The sequence below is a fragment of the Anabrus simplex genome, chromosome 1 (assembly GCF_040414725.1).
Source record: "Anabrus simplex isolate iqAnaSimp1 chromosome 1, ASM4041472v1, whole genome shotgun sequence".
Taxonomy (NCBI): Eukaryota; Metazoa; Arthropoda; class Insecta; order Orthoptera; family Tettigoniidae; genus Anabrus; species Anabrus simplex.
The window spans coordinates 1,075,589,937-1,075,613,770 of NC_090265.1; the positions used below are offsets into that span (position 1 = coordinate 1,075,589,937).

General features: G+C 38.6%; 1 protein-coding gene across 1 annotated transcript in view; it reads left to right on the forward strand.

The window, feature by feature from the left end:
- The window catches only part of LOC136858001 (protein FAM169B), a 44,098-nt gene that overhangs the window by 9,512 nt on the left and 10,752 nt on the right, over positions 1 to 23,834 (forward strand). The window contains exons 4-5 of the mRNA XM_067137183.2: positions 12,673 to 12,853; positions 16,414 to 16,590. Of these exons, the coding sequence (XP_066993284.1) occupies positions 12,673 to 12,853; positions 16,414 to 16,590 (358 nt within the window). The remainder of the gene's footprint in view (positions 1 to 12,672; positions 12,854 to 16,413; positions 16,591 to 23,834) is intronic.

Genomic DNA, 23,834 nt, shown 5'->3' on the forward strand with positions numbered 1-23,834 from the left:
AGTGTGTGGTTGCAAATAATAATAAATCAACGTGGCGAACAAAAAATATTGGTGTTCCACAAGGGTCAGTCCTAGGCCCTCTCCTATTCACTTTATATATAAATGATATCACCAGATCAATTAAGCACTGCAAGTACCATCTTTATGCTGATGATCTGCAAATTTATTACCACACTAGAACTAATAATATACAACAAGCAATATGTAATGTAAACGCTGACCTTGAGCAAATTAATAGCTATGCAATTAAAAACAACCTTAAATTAAACCCCCATAAAACGCAAGCCATTATCATCGGTACATCAAAGAATCTTCACATTTTAAAACAAAATTGCATTCCTCCCGTAACTTTAAATAATACTGTTATACCTTATTGTGAATCAGTTTCTAACCTTGGTGTTATTATAACGGAAACTCTAAACTGGTCAGCGCAAGTTAAGAATATCTGCAAAAAGGTTTATTGTGGCTTGCACCCCTTGAAACGTTTCAGAAATGTATTCCCTCGATCACTAAAAATTCAACTTGTTCGGTCATTATTATTTCCCATTTTTGACTACTGTGATGTAATTCTTACGGATATAACAAAAGAATTAAGCTTGAAACTACAACGCACTCAAAATGCTTGTCTTAGATATGCTATGGATTTACGGTATGACGCTCGAGTTTCTCCCTACTATAAACAATTATCTTGGTTACGACTAGACGACAGGCATAAACTACATGCAAATACTCTTGTGTACGAGGTACTTTCGGAAGACATCCCTGCTTATCTCTCCAGCAATTTCCGTCACCTTGGTTCTTTACATCTCCATGATACTCGCTCAGTGTCCCTCCTAGAAATACCTGTCCACCGAACAACCACATACCATCGATCATTTACTATCACTGCTTCGGGATGGTGGAATGCTCTTCCCAAAGACATCAAGGATGCTGCATCAAAAAGTATATTTAAAACCTCCTACCAGCAGTTCCTCGTTAAGTGCTTCCAGCAAGGTACAGTACCTGTATGAGTGGAACGAGTGATTGTGTGTGAAAATGATATGAGATTCTTGCACAATAAATTAAATATTGGTTTAATATGATAATTTAAATTAAATTAAAAACATCCATATTGTATTTACGAAGTAGAAGTAGTCTAAAAATAGCTAGTAGTAAGTACAGTATTTAACTTAGATCTAGTCTTGCAAGGATACAATTAGTTAAATTTCATTTAGTATTTTTATTAAGCTTACTAGTATTTTTACATTCGTATTTCTTTCGTTGTGTATTGATTGTTTTTTTCCTCAAACCTGTATTATGTAGGCAGTTACTTTTTCTTTCATTCTTCTTTGCATGTATATATTAATATTTTTGTCTTAAAAATTAGTGTTATTTGTAGTTCTTGGTATTTTAATTTAATCAATGTCATTGTATGGAATAATAACAATATGTGTGTGGTTAAGTGTAAGAAAGGGCCAAGAGCCCTAACTTCGCTACAGAAAATAAAGGCTTTATCTATCTATCTATCTATCTATCTATCTATCTATCTATCTATCTATCTATCTATCTATCTATCTATCTACGTGCTGTGCAAATGCAGTCAGTGTGATGCCTCTTTCCCTGTCTGTCGTGAAACAAATGCAGCCATCATTTTCAAACAAACAGAACCTGGATTCATCTGGAAACACCATCTGCTGCCATTCTTGTCCCCAGTGACGTTGTTCCATACACCGTTGCAGTCTAGCATATTTATGCACATTAGTCAAAGGTATGTGGAAATGTGGACGACGCGCCGGTAACCCAGACCGTAATAAACGGTGACGGACTGACATTCCTGATAGTGTACGATGTGTTACACTGTTCCACTGTTGCGCCAGAGCCGAGGAGAACGCAGATCTGTCCTGCAATGCCATTCGGATGAGGTGTCGATCTTCTTGGGGGGTGGTCTGGGTGGTGCGAAGAGACCCATCTCATCGTATTCTACGACCTTCTGTGAACCATTCTGTACACACTTATTGCACTGCCAACACACTTAATTCCACACGAGCAGCAGTTTCCCAGATGGATGCATCACGTTCTCTCTTTCAAACTCACTCATTTGACGACCAGGCGAGTTGGCTGTGTGGTTAGGGGCGCAGAGCTGTGATCTTGCATCCGGGAGATATTGGGTTCGAACCCCATTGCCGGCAGCTCCGAAGATGGTTTTCGATGGTTTTCCATTTTTGCACCACTCAAATGCTGGGTCTGTACCTTAAGTAAGGCCACGGCCACATCCTTCCCAGTCCTAGCCCTTTCCTATCCCATCGTCGCCATCTGTATCAGTGCAAAGTAAAGCAAGTAGCAAAAAAGCCTCATTTGAAGGTACGGTTCTTGCATACATCTGCGAGGCATCCTGCATTTCTGCTCAAGCCACACTGATCCATAACCTTTGGTTTATAGTGACAACAAGAGCTGCAGGCACATTTTACCAGTCGGTGGTTGTGCGCCAAGATATGGATATGGACCTTGAACCTGTGGGCCAACATGGTTCAAATGCTAATCATTTCTTCAGAATATACTAATTCACATGTTCTGTGAATATGAACTTCCTACCTCTAGCCTTTCAAGGTGTTCCTGTTTTTATGAACATGAGTGTAACAAGTAAATTTTCCATTGTTTTATTTTCCTTCGTGGCCTCATGAAATGTACTTCAGATACAGTATTAACTTCTTTTTGTTGAAATGGTATCAAGTAATGCTTGGGATGTACTTTAGCATTAGGTAGCCTACCACCATGGGCTGTCCTAGAGCTTCGGGTAGCTTTGATGTATGAATGTGACTCTTTACCCAAAGTACTACAGAACAGTCTTATCATTATATTGCCTAGTGTGGCCACATGTTGTATTGATTTTTTACCAGACTGTGCTGCCCCCATTATTGCTGAGCTAAGCCCAGCCAGTGAGCGAGAGATCCCGGGGTGGACCGTTCGTTCCTGGCTTTCCGTTTTTAGAGGCATTTAAGGGAAAAATGGGTGACGACCAAGCAAAAAAAAAAAATTTTAAACAACACTCTTACATTTATTGACATAAGCATCAATGAACACAAAATATCCTTGCTGGGGTTAAATACAATGATCTTTCATAATGTCTGGTCTGTTACGAGCTCAACTTCGCTTACCTTATGCATACTTCTCCGCTCCGATTCAGTGCACATTATATTGCGCTGCTTCACGAACTGTCAGCTTACAAGTCTGTCTCACCACTGCTTGGGCTGTTGCCCCTCCACGCGCAATCACCATGACGTCACCTGGTTCCAGTATTTTCTCGAGCTCGCTTCGCTTCCGTATATATACTCACCGCTTTTTCTTGATTGATATGTTGTAATCGGCAGTGGGAGCTTGAGCAGTGTACACGGCTGGACCGTGTGCATTTCATTTTTACTTCATTCTTCTCTATGTATTGGGTGAGCAGACTTTTATTATTATTATCATCCATTCAATTTTTCCCTCTCTCTCTCTACATGGGCTTTGCTATTGCTTGGATTTCAAACTCTAGTCCCTTCAGGACTCTACGAAATTACGCTGTGCCAAACTATTGACTTTAGACTTGTGGTGGAAATGTGAAGGAAGAAGTGTTCTCGACTAGCGATATTACGGTCACCTTCAACTTTTAAAGTGTTGTGCATGAACTTTCCCTTCCCTCGTTTTGAAGTGGGACTTGACAGCCTGATCATTACTTAATTTCCCTTTCCCTGCTGTTTGTTTCTTGGTTTTCTTTTCCTGCTCCTCTTTCCACTCTCCTTTTCGTCTCCCATTCGTAATTTCTCATAATTTACAAATGAAATTTGGTAACATTGTGGTCTGCCAATTTCACACTGCGTCTGCTGTTTACATTTTGAATGTTCTAGTATCTTCCTGTCTCAAACAAGAGTGTGTTAGATTTTGGGGGATATGATGTTGTTTTATTGTGTACCCTTTTAGGTACTGGAAAGTTCCCTTTAACTTGTGTAATTTTTACTTGTTCCTTTTCAAAATTTCTTGCTGTTTTCGCACGGCATTCATGTAAACGTTGTCATGTTGGAGAATGTAATGAGAATATTAATTTATTCCTATAGCCCTTATCTCATACCTGAGTATACCAAAGATTTATTGTAATTTGTGTGGTTGCCCTTTTTTTTAGTGTCTGTATGGACCAAAATAAGACCTATCAATAACTTGTATGATTCACTTTTTCTATGGTGTATCAAACAGTCCATTTTACTCTCTGTTGTGAAAACATTTGTTATCTCTTTTGAAGTTGTTTCAATATATCTGTTCATTTTTTTAAACCTGTGCTTTTGGGAGTTCTCATTTCTGTGTTCCCTTTTGTTTTGCTTAGTATTTACCTACCGCGGAAATTCCTCTTGGGAAATGGCCCATAATTGTAATCGGCACACAGCTTGGGATGTTATCTGCACTGATTGTGGTTACTTGAACCATGACATTTGAATAGTGCCATTACCCCGTACTTCACGTTTCCCTGCACTCTGCTTGCTAAGTTCTCTGTGCGGCATACCAGCACATATTTATGGGAGTCTTTTGCTTCCTTCATATCGAACTTTCGTTGATATTTGCCAAGCGATTGCTGCAAGTACTTGGAAATACATACTCGTATTTAATTATACCAATTGTATTGCAACAGGTCTTCCTGTAGCAATTAACAACCAATCAAACATAGTCCTCGTCCTCCAGCTTTATGGTAATATTCTGGAATAAAAATTAACAAAAGGTTAGGCCTTCACTGCCTTCAAAAATTAAAATATTTCTCTAAATGAAAGTATTCTGAGACTTCAATGAGGATTTACACAAAATTAGTAGGCAGCTATCTCGCTTATTATTCATAATAAAATTAACTTAAGGTTTCATTAATTTATTGCAATCTCAACACATGGTCAATGTTAAATACTGGTGAATCTCATTAACCAAGGTATGTAACGTCCATTACTAACACCAGTAGAAATTCTGATGGAAAATCTAAGTTGACTCCAAGATTTTAATTAATTAATTATTATTATTTATTTCCAACCCTATCTGTGTAGCATTTACTTTTATCATCACAGATCGTGTTTACAAATTAGTGTATCTCACTAAATAATTCTCACTGTAATTATGACACACATTTTTACAATTAATTAATTATCCAATTAGTTATTATCATACTGGGCGAGTTGGTTGTGCGTGTAGAGGCGCACGGCTGTGAGCTTGCATCCGGGAGATAGTAGGTTCGAATCCCACTATCGGCAGCCCTGAAAATGGTTTTCCGTGGTTTCCCATTTTCACACCAGGCAAATGCTGGGGCTGTACCTTAATTAAGGCCACGGCCGCTTCCTTCCAACTCCTAGGCCTTTCCTATCCCATCGTCGCCAAAAGACCTATCTGTGTAGGTGCGACGTAAAGCCCCTAGCAAAAAGTTATTATCATCATTACTCGTTATCTCTTAATTTCAAGCTAATTATGCCATTTGTGGACATTAGATTTATACTTGCATGGCAATTAAAGTTTCAAATCACACTGAAATATTTTGGAAATTTTAATATAAATGCACTGAAAATTTTCTTATAAACACGTGTGAGTTAAGGATTGATTTATAAATCGCTTGCCTTTGTTGGAAATGAACTCAACGATCTTTCGTCTAAATCTTTGGTAAGTGCAAATTAAATCCTAGCCTGGTCTTACTCAACGTTATTCTCAACAAATTGTTCCTTAAAATATACTAAACAAGTCATCATGGTGGCAAATAATGTTGAAAATAATCCGTGCCGTTGCGATGAACGCACGACCAGATTAAAATACACTGAATAATTGAAAACATGAAAATATTCCTAATTACAACACACACACACCGCATTCACACAAAGTAACACGTATTTTTATATACACGATATTTACAACAAATCCTGCCATTATAAATTAATTAATTATTCTTAGCATGGATGGTTCATGTTTGTGGGTTACTGTAGTCACGTCCTAGTTTGTGAACCATGGCCAACGGCTGAGTGGCCTAGTAAGTGGTCCTGAGAGTCGGGATACCAGTTGCTATGGAATGGGAGGGGGCATCTCGGACATATTCTGAGTCATGGCCCTCCTTGTGCTCAGGCGGCTAGGACTATACAATTCACCGGTGGTCCATAACCCGTTAGAGGAGAGATCCTCACTTGGACTACGTGCAAGTAGAGTAGCATCCTGCTTCATGAATTTACCAAGCTCAGAACAGTTTAAGCAAGCCTCGAACCTACGGGTGTAATGGAGTCCCACTCCCATTTGACAGGCGATGGACTCCTTGGAAACAACTTGGTGAACGAAATGGAATTCGATGAGGAGCTATCAATATTAATGGGGCTTATGGAAGAAAGAAGGTAGAACTGGCTGAGTCAGCAAAGAGGATGCATTTGGATGTGCTAGGAGTAAGTGATATTCGGGTAAGGGGAGATAACGAGGAAGAGATAGGAGATTATAAAGTGTACTTGACGGGTGTTAGAAAGGGAAGGGCAGAGTCTGGGGTAGGGCTCTTTATCAGGAATACCATTGCACGCAACATAGTTTCTGTTAGGCACGTAAATGAGCGAATGATGTGGGTAGATTTGTCAGTTGGAGGAATTAGGACAAGAATTGTGTCCGTGTATTCACCATGTGAGGGTGCAGATGAGGATGAAGTTGACAAGTTTTATGAAGCATTGAGTGACATCGTGGTCAGGGTCAACAGCAAGGATAGAATAGTGCTAATGGGTGATTTCAATGCGACAGTTGGGAATAGAACTGAAGGATACGAAAGGGTGATTGGTAAATGTGGGGAAGATATGGAAGCTAATGGGAATGGGAAGCGTTTGCTGGACTTCTTGCTAGTATGGGTTTAGCTGTTACGAATACATTCTTCAAGCATAAGGCTATTCACCGCTACACATGGGAGGCTAGGGGTACCAGATCCATAATAAACTATATCTTAACAGACTTTGAATTCAGGGAATCTGTTAGGAATGTACGAGTTTTTTTGCGGATTTTTCGATGATACAGACCACCATCTGATGTGTAGTGAACTAAGTGTCTGTAGGCCTAGGGTAGAGAAAGTGAAAACCGTCTGCAAACAAATAAGGGTAGAAAATCTCCAGGACGAGGAAATTAGACAGTACATGGATATGATTAGTGAGAAGTTTCGAACAGTAGACAGTAAGCAGGTTCAGGATATAGAAAGTGAATGGGTGGCATACAGGGATGCTGTAGTAGAAACAGCAAGGGAATGCCTAGGAACAACTGTGTGTAAAGATGGGAAAAAGTGAACATCTTGGTGCAATGATGAAGTGAGAGCAGCCTGTAAACGTAAAAAGAAGGCTTATCAGAAATGGCTCCAAACAAGGGCCGAGGCAGACAGGGATTTATACGTAGATGAAAGAAACAGAGCGAAACAAATAGTTGTTGAATCCCAAAAGAAGTCATGGGAAGATTTTGGTAATAACCTGGAAAGGCTAGGTCAAGCAGCTGTCAGGATCAGATTTTCAGTATGCGCCAGGTAATTGAAAAATGCTACGAGAGAAATAGGCAGTTGTGTTTATGTTTCGTAGATCCAGAGAAAGCATATTACAGGGTACTGAGGGAAAAGATATTCACTATACTGGGGGACCATGGAATTAGAGGTAGATTATTAAAATCAATCAAAGGCATTTATGTTGACAATTGGGCCTCAGTGAGAATTGATGGTAGAATGAGTTCTTGGTTCAAGGTACTTACAGGGATTAGACAAGGCTGTAATCTTTCACCTTTGCTGTTCGTAGTTTACATGGATCATCTGCTGAAAGGTATAAAGTGGCAGGGAGGAATTCAGTTAGGTGGAAATGTAGTAAGCAGTTTGGCCTATGCTGACGACTTGGTCTTAATGGCAGACTGTGCCGAAAGCCTGCAGTCTAATATTTTGGAACTTGAAAATAGGTGCAATGAAAATGGTATAAAAATTGATGTCAGTAGGTAAGAAATTCAACAGAATTGAATGTCAGATTGGTGATACAAAGCTAGAACAGGTCAATAATTTCAAGTATTTAAATTGTGTATTCTCCCAGGATGGTAATATAGTAAGTGAGATTGAATCGAGGTGTAGTAAAGCTAATGCAGTGAGCTCGCAGTTGAGATCAGTAGTATTCTGTAAGAAGGAAGTCAGCTCCCAGACAAAACTATCTTTACATCGGTCTGTTTTCAGACCAACTTTGCTTTATGAGAGCGAAAGCTGGGTGGACTCAGGATATCTTATTCATAAGTTAGAATTAACAGACATGAAAGTAGCAAGAATGATTGCTGGTACAAACAGGTGGGAACAATGGCAGGAGGGTACTCAGAATGAGGAGATAAAGGCTAATTTAGGAATGAACTCGATGGATAAAGCTGTACGCATAAACCGGCTTCGGTGGTGGGGTCATGTGAGGCGAATGGAGGAGGATAGGTTACCTAGGAGAATAATGGACTCTGCCATGGAGGGTAAGAGAAGTAGAGGGAGACCAAGACGATGATGGTTAGACTCGGTTTCTAACGATTTAAAGATAAGAGGTATAGAACTAAATGAGGCCACAACACTAGTTGCAAATCGAGGATTGTGGCGACGTTTAGTAAATTTACAGAGGCTTGCAGACTGAACGCTGAAAGGCATAACAGTCTATAATGATAATGTATGTATGTATGTTTTAGCATGGTCGCGTCAATAATATCCGGAGGATGAACTCATGTCTGGTAATATTCTCAATCCAATTAGTGGCTAGTTTTTTTTTTTTTTTTTTTCTAGGGGCTTTACGTCGCACCGACACAGATAGGTCTTATGGCGACGATGGGATAGGAAAGGCCTAGGAGTTGGAAGGAAGCGGCCGTGGCCTTAATTAAGGTACAGCCCCAGCATTCGCCTGATGTGAAAATGGGAAACCACGGAAAACCATTTTCAGGGCTGCCGATAGTGGGATTCGAACCTACTATCTCCCGGATGCAAGCTCACAGCTAGTGGCTAGTGATCGAACTAGTGGTAACACTTGAAATGAAATACTCATTAAACAGCAACGGAGATCCATCTAAATTTCTGAAATTAACTTGAAGATTCTAATATAATTCCATAACCATCACCATCACATGGGTTATAAGTCGCAAATGTAGTGTTCGTGAGCCTTAATCACATTATTATTACTCCCTATTTATGAAATGTATTCAATGTGTGCTCCACTTTACTGTAATTCACATTGTGCTCCCAAAGACACAAGCAACAAATCATTCAATAATAAATTATTCAGTTGATATCCCGCGGGACTGCCAATATTCCAGGCGCATCATGAACTGAGCACATTAAATATGATATATAAGGAATCTAAGACAATTATAGCCCACGACCGTTTAATTCCATTCTTAACCCGGTCTTTTACTTGAATTTATTATTATTTTTAGTGATTATTAGATCTATCAGTCCTTCTGAAATGTTGTGAAATTAGATGACTCGATCCTAAAGAATGCAAGTGAACTTAAAATTACACTAAATTCGACCCTATCTCACAAAATTTACATATAACTCCAATCAAGATATTTCCAATATCACACGTAAGCAAATGAAGTTTATCGCGTGGTCAGTGATTTTTAAATATGTCCAAATCCTACGTATGGGAACTCATTCAAAGACAGACTACAATAATTAATCTAAAAGATTTCAAATTTCAGTCACACACACGTAACTCAACTACCACAACACCTCATGAAATGAAAATGAAAGTAACTCAGTCTACTACAAAACTAATAGAACTATGATTTAGGGACGAAAGATCATCTAGTTTTACAAAGATGAGAAAGATATCAAACAGTTAAAATGGTACTCAAGTTTAGCTGAAGTTCGAGTCCAGGTTGAGGTTCGTCATTCCGGCATTTTCCCGTCAGTCACCTGCTCCAGCCAGAAATGCCTTACATGCTTAGCAGGTCATGGAGACATGGCGGTAGACGTCCCACGATGCAGTTATGTTGTACATTGTAGAGGAAGAATCCATCTTGAAGTACACGTCGATTTGCTGGGATGAGGTTCGCCATGTGCCAGTAATGTAAGCTGTAACTAATGCAATAGATATTAGAATGTGCACACACACGCTGGAATATTTAATGTTCTCGTGGAGAAATAAACTTAACTTGGATCACTAATGTTGAAGTTTAGTCCATAAGACTTTATAGTAAAACTGCACTAAATTAGCAGAGCGGATGTCTGCTTGCACGGATGAATTTTTCCCATGTGGCCCCGATGAATATCGTCACCAGCAGAATGTAGACCAGAGAGTTCAGATCGGAGTAGATTTAATCAGAGTACAGATTGATTTACTGTGATCATGACGTTTTATAGTTTTCGCTAGGTGGTTATGCTCTTTTTTTTTTTTTTTTTTTTTTTTTTTTTTTTTTTTTTTTTTTTTTTTTTTTAAGAGACGATTATTGGTTCACGGGGTCTCTTGTAATTGGTCTTGACTGTTTCTAGAAGCTTGCCTGCTTGCAGCGCAGGTCGACGTGCGCGTGCCTCGCTTGGGGACACTGGCTTGTCACGTGATTTACCCTGCACTCAATCGAAGACAGATCAATACTTTGTCCCTCTGAATGACAGAAAAAACCAGTTTGGTGCACACACACAGCTTTCCAAATGATGAATACAACTCCCGGCGAACAATAAAACTTTTAATGTCGACCTGTCGTAAATAATCCAATGATAGCCAAATTTGAAGGGGACAGTGCCACGTTGATGGAATGTTGTGGGTCATGTCAAATGTTGTGTGATCTGCTGTTCTCATCAGATGATCTTTAGGACAAAAATTTTTTATTACGTTTTGGAGGTGTTGAACTAAACTGTGAAATTTTATTGCTTCCCTGGGGCATGATAGTCAGGTGGTATAATTACTGACTTCTCACCAAGGTGGCTGTGACTCAAATCCTAACCAGTGCATGTAGGACTTTGGAAAACAAATATCACATCCCAGTGGTTTGGATTCCACGTGAAGGTGGAGGTGTATGACTATGAACATGATATCAATAGTCATATGAATCTATAAGTTTACTTGATTTATTGCTACCCATGTGTGTAGAAGTGCACTGAACTACAAATCCATTTCCACAAAAGTGTAGCATATTTCTTCCATCATTATTACTTTGTGTGCAATGAAACCCAGTAGATTGGAATCATTTAATTTCAATAATTGCCCTGTTTTTCCTTGGCCACTGTGTGGAAACCGTGTAGGACTATTTTGGGTTCCAATCCATCCGTCCGTCCGTCCGTCCGTTGATTTGCATTTAGATCTGTCATCTTTGCGGCAATTGTTAACCTATCGGTTGTGTACCTTGTCTTTTCTTAAATTATTTCAAACAATGCGGAAATTTATTGAAAATTTCCCTTGAGAAATAATTCCATTCCCTAATTGCTCTTCCTGTAGGTGTTGTCCCAGTTTGTCCTCTTGAATTCCACTCTTATCTTCATGTCATGATATTTCCTATCTTTAAAATCTCCACTCAAGCTTATTCATCTACTGATGTAATTCTATGCTGTTTCTCCACTGACAGCTCAGAAAGCTTTGTCGAGCAGCTCATATCCTTACTTCCAAGTCTTCCCAGTCCAAAATTTGCAAAGTTTTTGTAACACTACTCTTTTGTTAGAAATCACGCAGAACAAATTGTGCTGCTTTTCTTTGGATATTTTACAGTTCTCATATCAAATAATCCTGGTGTGGGTCCAATACACCGAAAACATACTGTAATTCAGGTTTTACCAGAGGCTTATATGCACTCTCTTCTACCTCCTAACTACAACCACGCAAACGAACTTGTCACTGGTTCGGTCGTAGAGGAGCCATACCTAATTAGCCATTTAATTGGCAGTCACTGTTACACTCCTCTCTGCTGGTCTGATAGTTTTACATTCAGCTCTAAGTCTTTCCTTCACTAATATGGGAAATCCCAATACCACACTCAACATTTCCCATTTAATCTACCTGTCCATAGTACTTTGTGATGGAGCTGACACTAGACCAGGAGTCCTCCCATATTTGTAACCGTTTGGGATACTGTTCTCCACGCTGCACTATACCGTGTGATTTGTTCTGACCGCACGTATTTTGTCTTGCGAAAATGATGGATTTGATCTAAAAGATAACAATCTTTTGTTCATTTATTGCCCTTACTTAATGCTGGCTACATCATATGGTATAAGGCTTTCCTAAACAGCATTTAGATTCCCTCATGCAGTTTTTTAATTTCATATATTTCAGATAGAAATGTACTATCTCTTTAATGACATGTATGACCTAGATAGAGTATCTCTGTAGATGACTCATTATGCTGTACTAATAATCATCAGTACTGGTTAGTACCTAGATTAGAGAGGGCGGATTGATTGGAATGTATGGACCTAGATTTGATGATGTATTTTTTGGAATGTATGTATCTCGATTTGAGAACGTAGGCTACATTTGTCGAGATTTGTGGACCTAGATTTGAGATGGTGTACAAGTTTGAATGAATCGACCTAAATTATATATAGTTATTAGTTTGAACGTAAGGACCTAGATACAAGAGAATGCATTAGTTTGGAATGTATAGGCCTAGGTTTGAGATGGTGCATTATTTTGAATATGTGGACATGATTTGATATGTTACATTAGTTTGGAATGTTTAAATAAGTGAAAATAACTTTTGTGAAATTTGCAGGCAGAAACTGACCTGGATAAGGTAGTTCATTATACTCTCAGCCAAATACTTTATAAAGAACATGAACCCCCAAATGAAAATGAACTGGAAGTAGTCTTTGACGTTCCAGATCCCTTGGATGTCATCAAGATACTGTGGATTGATGGAAAGGCTGTAGGATTTTACACTGTCAAACCTAAAGGTAGTTATTACATGCAAAGAATTTGTATGATATTATCTTACACTCTTGTGTTTGATGTATATAATGCTTCTTTGATAGAACAAATACAATTCTCTTAAAGCTGTCTGTTTGGACTTTGGTAATCTTTTTAAAGAGAGATTAGAGAACATGTAGTTTACTTATGTTCAATGACGTGTCTATCTTGAATTATAAGAGCATTTTGTTTCTCAGATATTCTTTTTGTTCGTATGTTCCATAAATCATTTTTTTATTTTTGGGATCTCTTCTTGTCATCATAGCCAAATGAACAATTCTTTGGGACCCCTGTTAGATTTTCCAATTTTCCTCGTATACTCGAAGTGTGAGGTTATTGGTAATCAGTATTACTGTATATTCACATTGCATTTAAGGACTTGTTTCCATATGTTCACACTATTCTTTACATCTCAGTACGTGTGTTTTTCTTATGCTAAGAATGAGAATTAAAAACATTCAAAAGTATATAACATTTCATATCACAGTTTGCTTTTGGTTAATCATCTCATTCTCGCAACCCTTTCCCTGGAAACCAAATATGATTTTTGCTCCTCAACATGGCTTACAAGAAACTGAGTCATTTTTACAGCAACAACACAACAATTCCCTCCAAATTATTTGGCATGTCAGCATGAACTTTTGGTAATATTTGGTGGAAAAGGGTCTATTATCCTGCTTAACATCTTTAGGGGAACACCTGAGAGTCTGACTGACTGATTGATTGATGAGGATTTTATTTAACAAAGAGCAATGTACTATCACTGCCGACTTCTTACTGATAATCTCTACAATCATTTGGATATTGCTCGCAGATCTTGGAGTGGGATTTTCATCTGAAAAATCACATAGCTTCTGGAAGGTCATCGAGCCTTAAACCTCTCGCCTGAATGCCACATGAGCCTGGGTGGCTCCACTGACCCCATAAATGATTGGGATAAAATGTAATAAGTTTATTTTAGGAGATTTAGTTACAGTTGTCTTGTTTACAATTGCTGTCTCAATTACTATTTAGTTGTATATCACTTTCCACTAGTAACATTACAAAAGTGAATAAATTGTACGGCCTGCACTGGGAGAAGGAAAGGTTTTCACAAATTTATTACTTGCTTTTTGTTACTTTTTTTTCTTTTTTGCACTGCTATATTTTATTGTAAATATATATTGCAGAAACTACACTCACCAACCAGAATCTCACAATATTTTTATTAATTACTCATAATATTTATTTAAAACACCAAATAAATGATGTTATTGTTGAGACTTATCAACGAGAGAATGAGTAGGCCTGCACTTGGGTAGCAGAGACCAACAACAGTGTTTATAGACTAAACTTGTGCCAGCCACTATGCAAGAATAAAAATTACAGCCAGATTCTACCATTTCATGCTTCCTCTGCATATTATTGTGATTTTGCTGTGTGGAAAATAGAAAATCAATTTTTCCTTTTTTGTTTAAATATTTGTAGTTTTGTTGGTAGAATACGTAAAAAGATTATACAGGGTCTCTCATATAAACCCAGACCGAACGCATGGTGTTTGTACTATGCGCTACAGCAGCTGCCTCAGCTGAACTTACATCGCGCGCAGCTTTAAACGTGTATACAATCTTATATGAAATCTTACCTTTTAAAAGATGCTGGAAGTGTCATCCTTCTGGGTTATACAGGCATTATATCTGGTGACCACATTCTGGCTGACGCGAGTGATTTCTGCCACTGTAATGTTTCTGATTTCATTCGTAATGTTTTCTTTCAGTTCCTCCAATGTGTGAGGATTTGTTTGATACAGTTTTTCTTTCAGTTTATTCCATAAGTAAAAATCATACACTGCCAGATCTGGAGAACGAGGGGGAAATACATAGACCAGCACTGATCACTCTTGTCTGCAAACACTTCCGAGATTGTAAGAAGGGAATCGTCTGCTGTATGAGCAGGGGCTGAATCTTGTTGAAACCACCCCCACAATTCTTCTTTTTCTTTCTTCTTCTTGTTCTTATGTTAACTGATGGAAGAACCGTGTCAAAATGTCATCTGGGTGCCTCTCTGCATTTACTGTCATCTCGAAGAAAAAAAAAAATAGGCCCAATTATTGCACTAACAGCACATCAAACACCAATCTTCCTATCATAATGAGAGACTTCATGAACGCCAATGAACGCCATTAGGATTTTCTGCTCACCAGTAGCGAGAATTATGACTGTTCACACGACCATTAAGATGAAACCAGAACTTTTATATTTGAAAATACGGTGTTGTAATGATAACTGTCTCACCATGTTAACAGCTGAGATTTAGACTGGTGACTCATGTTTGCCAGGGTAAACACATGCAGGTCAAGAACTATGCGCGCGCCTCCTATACTGCAGCTGCCGTAGCGCAGAGTACAAACACAGTGCGTTCGGTCTGAGTTTATATGAGAGACCCCTATATTATATTCATATAAGCCTAGGTACGAGACACGGTATTTCATGAAGTACCTTAAGATCTGTTTGCACCTATCACAAAGGTGATAATTTCTTTAAAAATAATACATTATCCTTGTTAATTTTGTTAAAAAAAAGGAGTTCAAAGAGAATATATGATATTTTACTGGCAAGATAGTTAACATCTAGGTTGCTCTTAATATTCAAATACTTGTATACTGTGATGGTGTGCGCTGTTTTATTGTAAGGCCTTGGGAGGAGCAAGTTAGCCTGGCTCCAGCTGCAAGATTCATCTGGAATAAGGGTTGGACATACATGCATTTGTTTTTAGGTAGAAGAATTATGGTTTGAAAAATTTTATCAAGGGAGATCTTCAATAATTTTCCATCATTTTTGGAAATCATTTAAGTAAAGACTTGTTGCTTGTTGTTTTAAGGGGCCTAACATCGAAGGTCATCGGCCCTAAATAAAGACTAAGTAAACAACTGATAGAGAATCTGCCACCTGGGCGAGCACTGTAAATTCAAATCAGTGGTGATCGATTGATTGAAATTCAAGGTACAGTGGAAGATGTCAAACAGTTTCTCATTAACTTCTCTCGAGACTTCTCCGGAGACTTGAACTACAAACATCGGAATATAGGAACTGACTAATTATTTTTTACTAGGCTATATGACAGCAGTGGTATATTTGAATATGAAGTGCAAGAATAATCACCAACAGTGCTTAGACGGTTAACTATCGTGCCACTGAAATACCGTACATTCTCTTGACCTCCTTTATTTAACAAAAATCACAAAGGTATCGGTGTAATATTATTTATTTAGAGAAATTATTAAATACTCATTTATAGGAAAAGGAATTAGGGATTGAAATAATTTACCAAGGGAGATGTTTGATAAATTTCCAACTGCTTTGAAATTATTGAAAAGACTAGGTAAGCACTCAATAGGGAATCTGCCACCTGGGCGACTGTCCTAAATACAGATCAGTGATGATTGATTGTTGGCAAAGTGTATTGAACCATGCCAATAACTTCTTACATTGTTATTAATATTATGATTATGATTATTATTATTTTTTATTAAGCACTTCTCTTTCTACACATTATGTATTGTTCATAGGGACAACAATTGAAGAGACATTTCAGGTTTATTGCATGGCAACTCTGGATACTGCTTATATTCGTAAACAGTTCAGAAGACAGGGCCATTGTACGAGAATGATAACTGATCTTCTCCAGTCATATCCTGAACAAGACATTGGTTTCAGCAGTCCTATTTCGAACAGCATGAAGAAAGGCAAGTGAATTTCAAATATTTATGTACAATTCTTCATACTGATATTTAGAGTATTTTACAGGTTTCTGCAATAGATTTTAAGATGTTTGTCGTCGCCATAAGACCTGTTCGTGTCGGTGTGATGTAGAACAAATTGTAAAATAAATAAATAACATACTTACGGAAAAATACTAATGATGTACTATAAAGTGCATTTTATGAAGAACACTAGCTGAATTTAATATAGATTGTGGTAGGTATTTAAAAATGTTCACCTAGGGAAAATGTTTATATATAATATACTATAATACATGTAGTTCTACTAAACTTACTTTGTGTTACTGACATTTAGTGGTGACAACTCGAGTGCTCATGAAAGCAAAGCATTGCCTAGGCAACCAATCAACTTCTTCTCCACCTTGCCATCCTTTGCCCTTCTGTCCACAAATTTCAGCAGGCTCCATTACACAAGTGCTTATGCGCATCTGTCTGAACCACAAAGTTAGTTAAGTTCTATTGAAGGTATATTTATAAATCTGTGTTGTTTGGAAGACCAAAGCAGAGGATGAGACTAAAAGTGAATGGCAAAAGCAGGATAAATAATTCAGAGTATGCAGAATATGCATAGAAAATCAACTAGAATATAATATTAGTTTGTGTAGAACTAACTTACTTATTTACTCATCGTATAGCTTTTAATGCTGGGAGTGTCTGAGGACATGTTTGGCTCGCCTGTTGCAGATCTTCCTATTTAACACCCATCGGCGACCTGCGCATCTGGACATAGGATGATGATAATGAGATAGGGAGAGGGTTGGCATCTACCCTACTCCTGCCGAATAACACCGAGGGGTTAGGCTCAAAGCTTTACACTCCTATCTGACAGACAAAACACATCAACAGCGTTATATGGGCTCATTCCATATGAACACTGTGGAGATTTTTGGAATTGAAACCAGGATTTTGGCACACAATCTAGTGATTATAAATTGTGTACCACCACCTCATTCTGATGGTGACTTTTTTTTTACCAGTGGGACTTGAACCGGCTAATGACAATGTCAGACCATATAGACTTAATGCCTTAATGATCATGGCCACCAGGCAGGCAGTTTTTTGTAGAAAGTTAGGTGGAAATAAAATTTATGCATTTAAAGTAGTCATTCATTAATGCTTCGTACATCTCTTCCTCAGTATTTTCAACCATTGGTGGTATCGGCAGTTCAAGAATACAAAATGTAATAGTTAGAGCAGTGTTTTCGAACCTTGTTTTGGGGAGCCTTGAGGAACTCGGGCTATATGACACACATTGTAACCTAAGACAAAATTATAAAATAATGTTGTACAGTGGGCAAGCCAAATTGCAGTTTGTATATTTCAATAACATTTTTGAACAATATTTATTTAATGCTATTCATAGAAAGGCTGGCACTTTTTACAATTTTACTGCTTAAAACAGTTATTAACAGAAGCAGCATTTTTATATTTATATGAAAGCATTTCAAATATATTTATACCTGCAATTACCAGTGGATTCGCTCGCTTGGATTTAGTAATTTGATACAATTAATCGTTCCTTGGTACTGTACTAAGACATTATCTGAAAATCCCTAACGTATAAAAACTCCCCGAAAATTGAGTTTCATTTACCCCAGAAACTCTATATAAACCACGTTTGTGATATTGCCTTTTGGGGCTAAAATGACCATGCGACATAGAACTGTACATGTAAGAAATAGTCTTCTCTCAAGTTGGAAAAAAAAAAAAAAATATTAAAGGAGATTCCAAGTACCCATTTCCACGTCTGTAACATGTTCATTTTTTGAGATATAAGTATCCCCATAAAAAGAATTCAACCCCTTTATCAGTCCTTCCCCCACCTAAGTGGATTTTCCAAAAAAAAAAAAAAGTATGTTTATTTATTTATTTTTAAAGGAGATTTCAAATACCAATTTTCACATCTGTAAAATTTTCAGTTTGTAAGCATCCTCCACCTGTTAAGTGCCTTTTCCTAAAACAAAAATATACATGTTCCTGTATTTTTAAAGGACTTTCAGATACTAAGTTTCATGTCTGTAACATGTTAAATTTTTGACATATACTGTAGATATACTGGTACTTATTTTAAAATTTCACCCGTTTGTTCAGTTCTCGTCACCCCCTTAAGTGGATTTTCCGAAAACAAAAAAATACATGTTTCATTATTTTTCAGGGAGATTCCAAATACCAGTTTTCACGTCTGTAACATCTTCAGTTTTTGAGATATATGTATCCTCATAAACAGAATTCAACTCCTTCTTTATTTATTTTCATCCCCCCCCCAAAATCTATTTTCCAAAAACAAAAAATATGTGTTTCTTTATTTTTAATGGAGATTCCAAATAGACCTACAATTTTCACATCCGTCAGGGGCGGTTTCTCCATAAGGTTGCAGGTTTGCGCTACCCCCATTAAATTTTTATGTTTATTTTAGGTAAAGTTTTATCATTTGGATAACTCAACTACTGTATTTTCATTCAACAAGACAAACCTTTCAAGAGCTTGAAAGAGCAAATATTGACTACAGGGTACTTTACAAGCCAGTACTCTTAGGTGTTCATTGCAGGAGCCGAAAAGTTTGCATTGCAGGAGCCGAAAAGTTTGCAGCGGGAAGTCAACCTGAGGTAGGATGAAACTTGGGCTGCTCGAGGGGTGCGCGGGGCCGCTAGAAGTGTGCTTTTAGGCTGCTAGAGGGATGCGCGGGGAGAGGAAAAGATAGGCGTGGCTTCTTATACATTGCTTAAATGGAGGTTTATCAACCTGGCTCCTCCTACCACAGCCGACTGGATCCCTCGCTGCGCTAAGGAGCAACCTAGTGCGACGCATCAAATCGGCCGTGCTCCTACGTAACCAACTACTAGCGAAGTTGCTGGAGACCGTTGCTGCTCAATGTGAGATTCTGTTTTAGAACAGGAGTGTCATCTAGCGACACCGGATGGAAGTTCATCTGCTGGATCATGGCCGGTTGGATCCCTCGCTGCGCTTTGTAAGGAGCTAGCTAGAGCTATTCGTCCTGGCTAGAGCGAAGCATCAAGTCGGCCGTGGCTGGATATATAACTAATGTCTCTAAATTTGATAATAAACACCGCCATTTCTTTCAGTATAGTCGTGAGCTTTGTTATGTGCGTACAAGCTAAGTAGCTTATTGATTTCATTGTGTAAACATTCGTGTCAGCATGTGTGTTTTTATTATTGTGCGTTTTTATCAGTTGCCAGATCATGAATTTGGTGCAGTCTTTAATGTCTAGGCCGTTTCCGCAACGGACTGCCGAGGAACAATCCGAGGTGAAACGAATAGGAAGGCCCACGCGACGTTTAATTTCAAAACCAGATACATTACAAAAGGATATTTTTGCAACACCGGAATTAGGCTACCTCAAAGTGTTTCATTTCAGTATGGTAAAAGAGTTTTTAAATGAAAAAATGTTAATGCGTTATAGTAATATTCCTGAAAATAGAAATGTAAAATGTTTGTTTTATTTTTAATAATAAAAAAGTATTGTTGATGTATCTAGATTTGAAAATTAGCCTGTAATCATATTATATCATTGGTAAAAATTGTGCACCACTGAACTTTTAAACCACCAGCCGCCACTGACATCCGTAACGTTATGGTTCTGAAATATACTGTAGATATAGTCTTTTAAAAATTAACCCCTTTTTCACTCCTCTTCACCCCCCCCCCCCCCCATTAATTGGATTTTCCAAAAACAAAAGAGGATGTGTTTATTTTTAAAGAAGATTCAAAATACCAATTTTCACATCTGTAAAATGTTTAGTTTTGGAGATGTAAGTATCCTCATACAAAGAATTCAACTAATCCCCCCCCCCCTTCACACACACACACACACACACACACGCGCGCGCGTACGTACGTTGTTCCCCCCCCCCCCCCCCCAGCCCCCTGAAAATGCATGTTTCTTTATTTTTAAAGGAGATTCTAAATACCAATTTTCAAATCTGTAAGCTTCAGTTTTTGAGATATAAGCATCCCTATTTTTAAAAAAACAATTTTTTAACTTCCTTTCACCCTCCCCCCTTAACTGAATTTTCCGAAAACAAAACATATGTGTTTCTTTGTTTATAAAGGGGCTACCAAATATCAAATATCATGACTGTAACATCTTCATTTGTTGAGATATATATATATCCTCATAAAAGAATTCAACTCCTTTTTCACCCCCCTCCCCCAAGTTGATTTTCCCCAAGAATGTGTTTTCTTTATTTTTAAAGATTTCAAATACCAATTTTCACCTCTGTAACATCTTTAGTTAGAAATAAGTATCCTCATACAAAGAATTCAACTAAGTTTTCAATTCTTTCACTCTCCCTGAAGTGGATTTTCCAAAAACAAAAAATATGTATTTCTTTGTTTTTAAAGGAAACTCCAAATACCAATTTTCATGTCTGTAATACCTTCAGTTTTTAAGATATCAGAATCGTATTAAAAAGAGTTCACCCCCCTTTTCAGTCCTTTTTACCTCCCCACTTCTGTTTTTTCAAAAAAATAATTGTTTATTTTTAAAAGATATTAAAATACCAGTTTTCACATCTGTAACATGATAAGTTTTGAGATATACTGTAGATAACTTATGCTCATTTTAATAATTCACCCCCTTTTTTAGTTTCCCTTAAGTGGATTTTCCCAAAACAATTTATGTTTGTTTCTTAACTTTTACAGGAGATTTATACTCTTTATAGTCTTTATAAAAATTCACCCCCTTGTCCAGTTTATTTTTAAAGGAGTTTCCATGTACCAGTTTTATCTCTGTAACATCTTCAAGTTTTGAGATATAAGTATTTTCATCAAACGGATTCAACCCCCTTTTCACTTATTTTTATCTTCATAAGTGGATTTTCCAAAAACAAGAAAATATGTATGTCTTTCTTTTTAAAGGAGATTTCCAAATACCAATTTTTACGTCTTTAAACTGTTAAGTTTTTGAAATATAGATATACTCATTTAAAAGATTTACCCCTGTTTTTATCCCCTTAGGGACGAAATATCCAAAAATTCTTCTTAGTGAACACCTACAGTGTAATATAAATGTATTCCCAAAATTTTGTTTCGTTATATCCAGTAGTTTTGGCTCGGTGATGATGAATCTGTCAGTCAGGACATGTTATTTTATATATATATATATATATATACACTGACTGACAGAGCAAATGCAACACCAAGAAGGCGTGGTCAGAACTTTAAGCCAATTGCAGGGTAGACTGACGTCACTGAGGTATGCTCATGATGTGAAATGCGCCGCTGTGCTGCGCACGTAGCGAACGATAAATGGGACACGGCGTTGGCGAATGGCCCAATTCGTACCGTGATTTCTCAGCCGACAGTCATTGTAAAACGTGTTGTCGTGTGCCACAGGACACGTGTATAGCTAAGAATGCCAGGCCGCCATCAACGGAGGCATTTCCAGCAGACAGACGACTTTACGAGGGGTATGGTGATCGGGCTTAGAAGGGCAGGTTGGTCGCTTCGTCAAATCGCAGCCGATACCCATAGGGATGTGTCCACTGTGCAGCGCCTTTGGCGAAGATGGTTGGCGCAGGGACATGTGGCACGTGCGAGGGGTCCAGGCGCAGCCCGAGTGACGTCAGCACGCGAGGATCGGCGCATCCGCCGCCAAGCGGTGGCAGCCCCACACGCCACGTCAACCGCCATTCTTCAGCATGTGCAAGACACCCTGGCTGTTCCAATATCGACCAGAACAATTTCCCGTCGATTGGTTGAAGGAGGCCTGCACTCCCGGCGTCCGCTCAGAAGACTACCATTGACTCCACAGCATAGACGTGCACGCCTGGCATGGTGCCGGGCTAGAGCGACTTGGATGAGGGAATGGCGGAACGTCGTGTTCTCCGATGAGTCACGCTTCTGTTCTGTCAGTGATAGTCACCGCAGACGAGTGTGGCGTCGGCGTGGAGAAAGGTCAAATCCGGCAGTAACTGTGGAGCGCCCTACCGCTAGACAACGCGGCATCATGGTTTGGGGCGCTATTGCGTATGATTCCACGTCACCTCTAGTGCGTATTCAAGGCACGTTAAATGCCCACCGCTACGTGCAGCATGTGCTGCGGCCGGTGGCACTCCCGTACCTTCAGGGGCTGCCCAATGCTCTGTTTCAGCAGGATAATGCCCGCCCACACACTGCTCGCATCTCCCAACAGGCTCTACGAGGTGTACAGATGCTTCCGTGGCCAGCGTACTCTCCGGATCTCTCACCAATCGAACACGTGTGGGATCTCATTGGACGCCGTTTGCAAACTCTGCCCCAGCCTCGTACGGACGACCAACTGTGGCAAATGGTTGACAGAGAATGGAGAACCATCCCTCAGGACACCATCCGCACTCTTATTGACTCTGTACCTCGACGTGTTTCTGCGTGCATCGCTGCTCGCGGTGGTCTTACATCCTACTGAGTCGATGCCGTGCGCATTGTGTAACCTGCATATCGGTTTGAAATAAACATCAATTATTCGTCCGTGCCGTCTCTGTTTTTTCCCCAACTTTCATCCCTTTCGAACCACTCCTCCTTGGTGTTGCATTTGCTCTGTCAGTCAGTGTATAAAGATTAGCACTGTCTCTGAAAGCATTTTGTAAAGCTTCACTCTCAGTTAAAAAAAAAAGTAAACAATTCTTCAAATGCATAATTCTGCTAACATTTACAGCTCAATGTGATATTTGGGTTTGTCTCGTGGAGCCCAATAATTTTATTCTTGGCTGCCACTAGAATAGGCAAGCACAAAATTCTTCTTCGGTAGACAAAAGCCTATTTCATTGTTTGGTTTTAATGTTTCTCAACACAAAAATGCTTGTTGACATGAATAAGAGGTGGAGAATCGGAGCTTTCTGAGCAATTGTAGGAAACTCGTTTTTTTCATCGATGGCAGCAAGTCTGAATGTCAAATCATCAGCAAAGTTTGTGTACAGCTTCCAGTACAGAAAGACAATGGATAAGTTTTATGACTATTCTTAAAATATTTTATGGCATTGTGGAACCCCAGTTGGAAATCGCTGGGCTAGAATGTAGCATATGTCTTGGGATGATTTTAAACATACCTCACATTCAACTTTCCACTATACAGTTTAGTCTGTTGCACATACAGTACTTACATAGCTGACTCACGTTATTGTGACTACCTCCTACATTAGACATCGGTAGTGTATAGCTCATGAAGTACAGTATTTGTTTTCAGCTGGCTGTTTGCACACATATAACT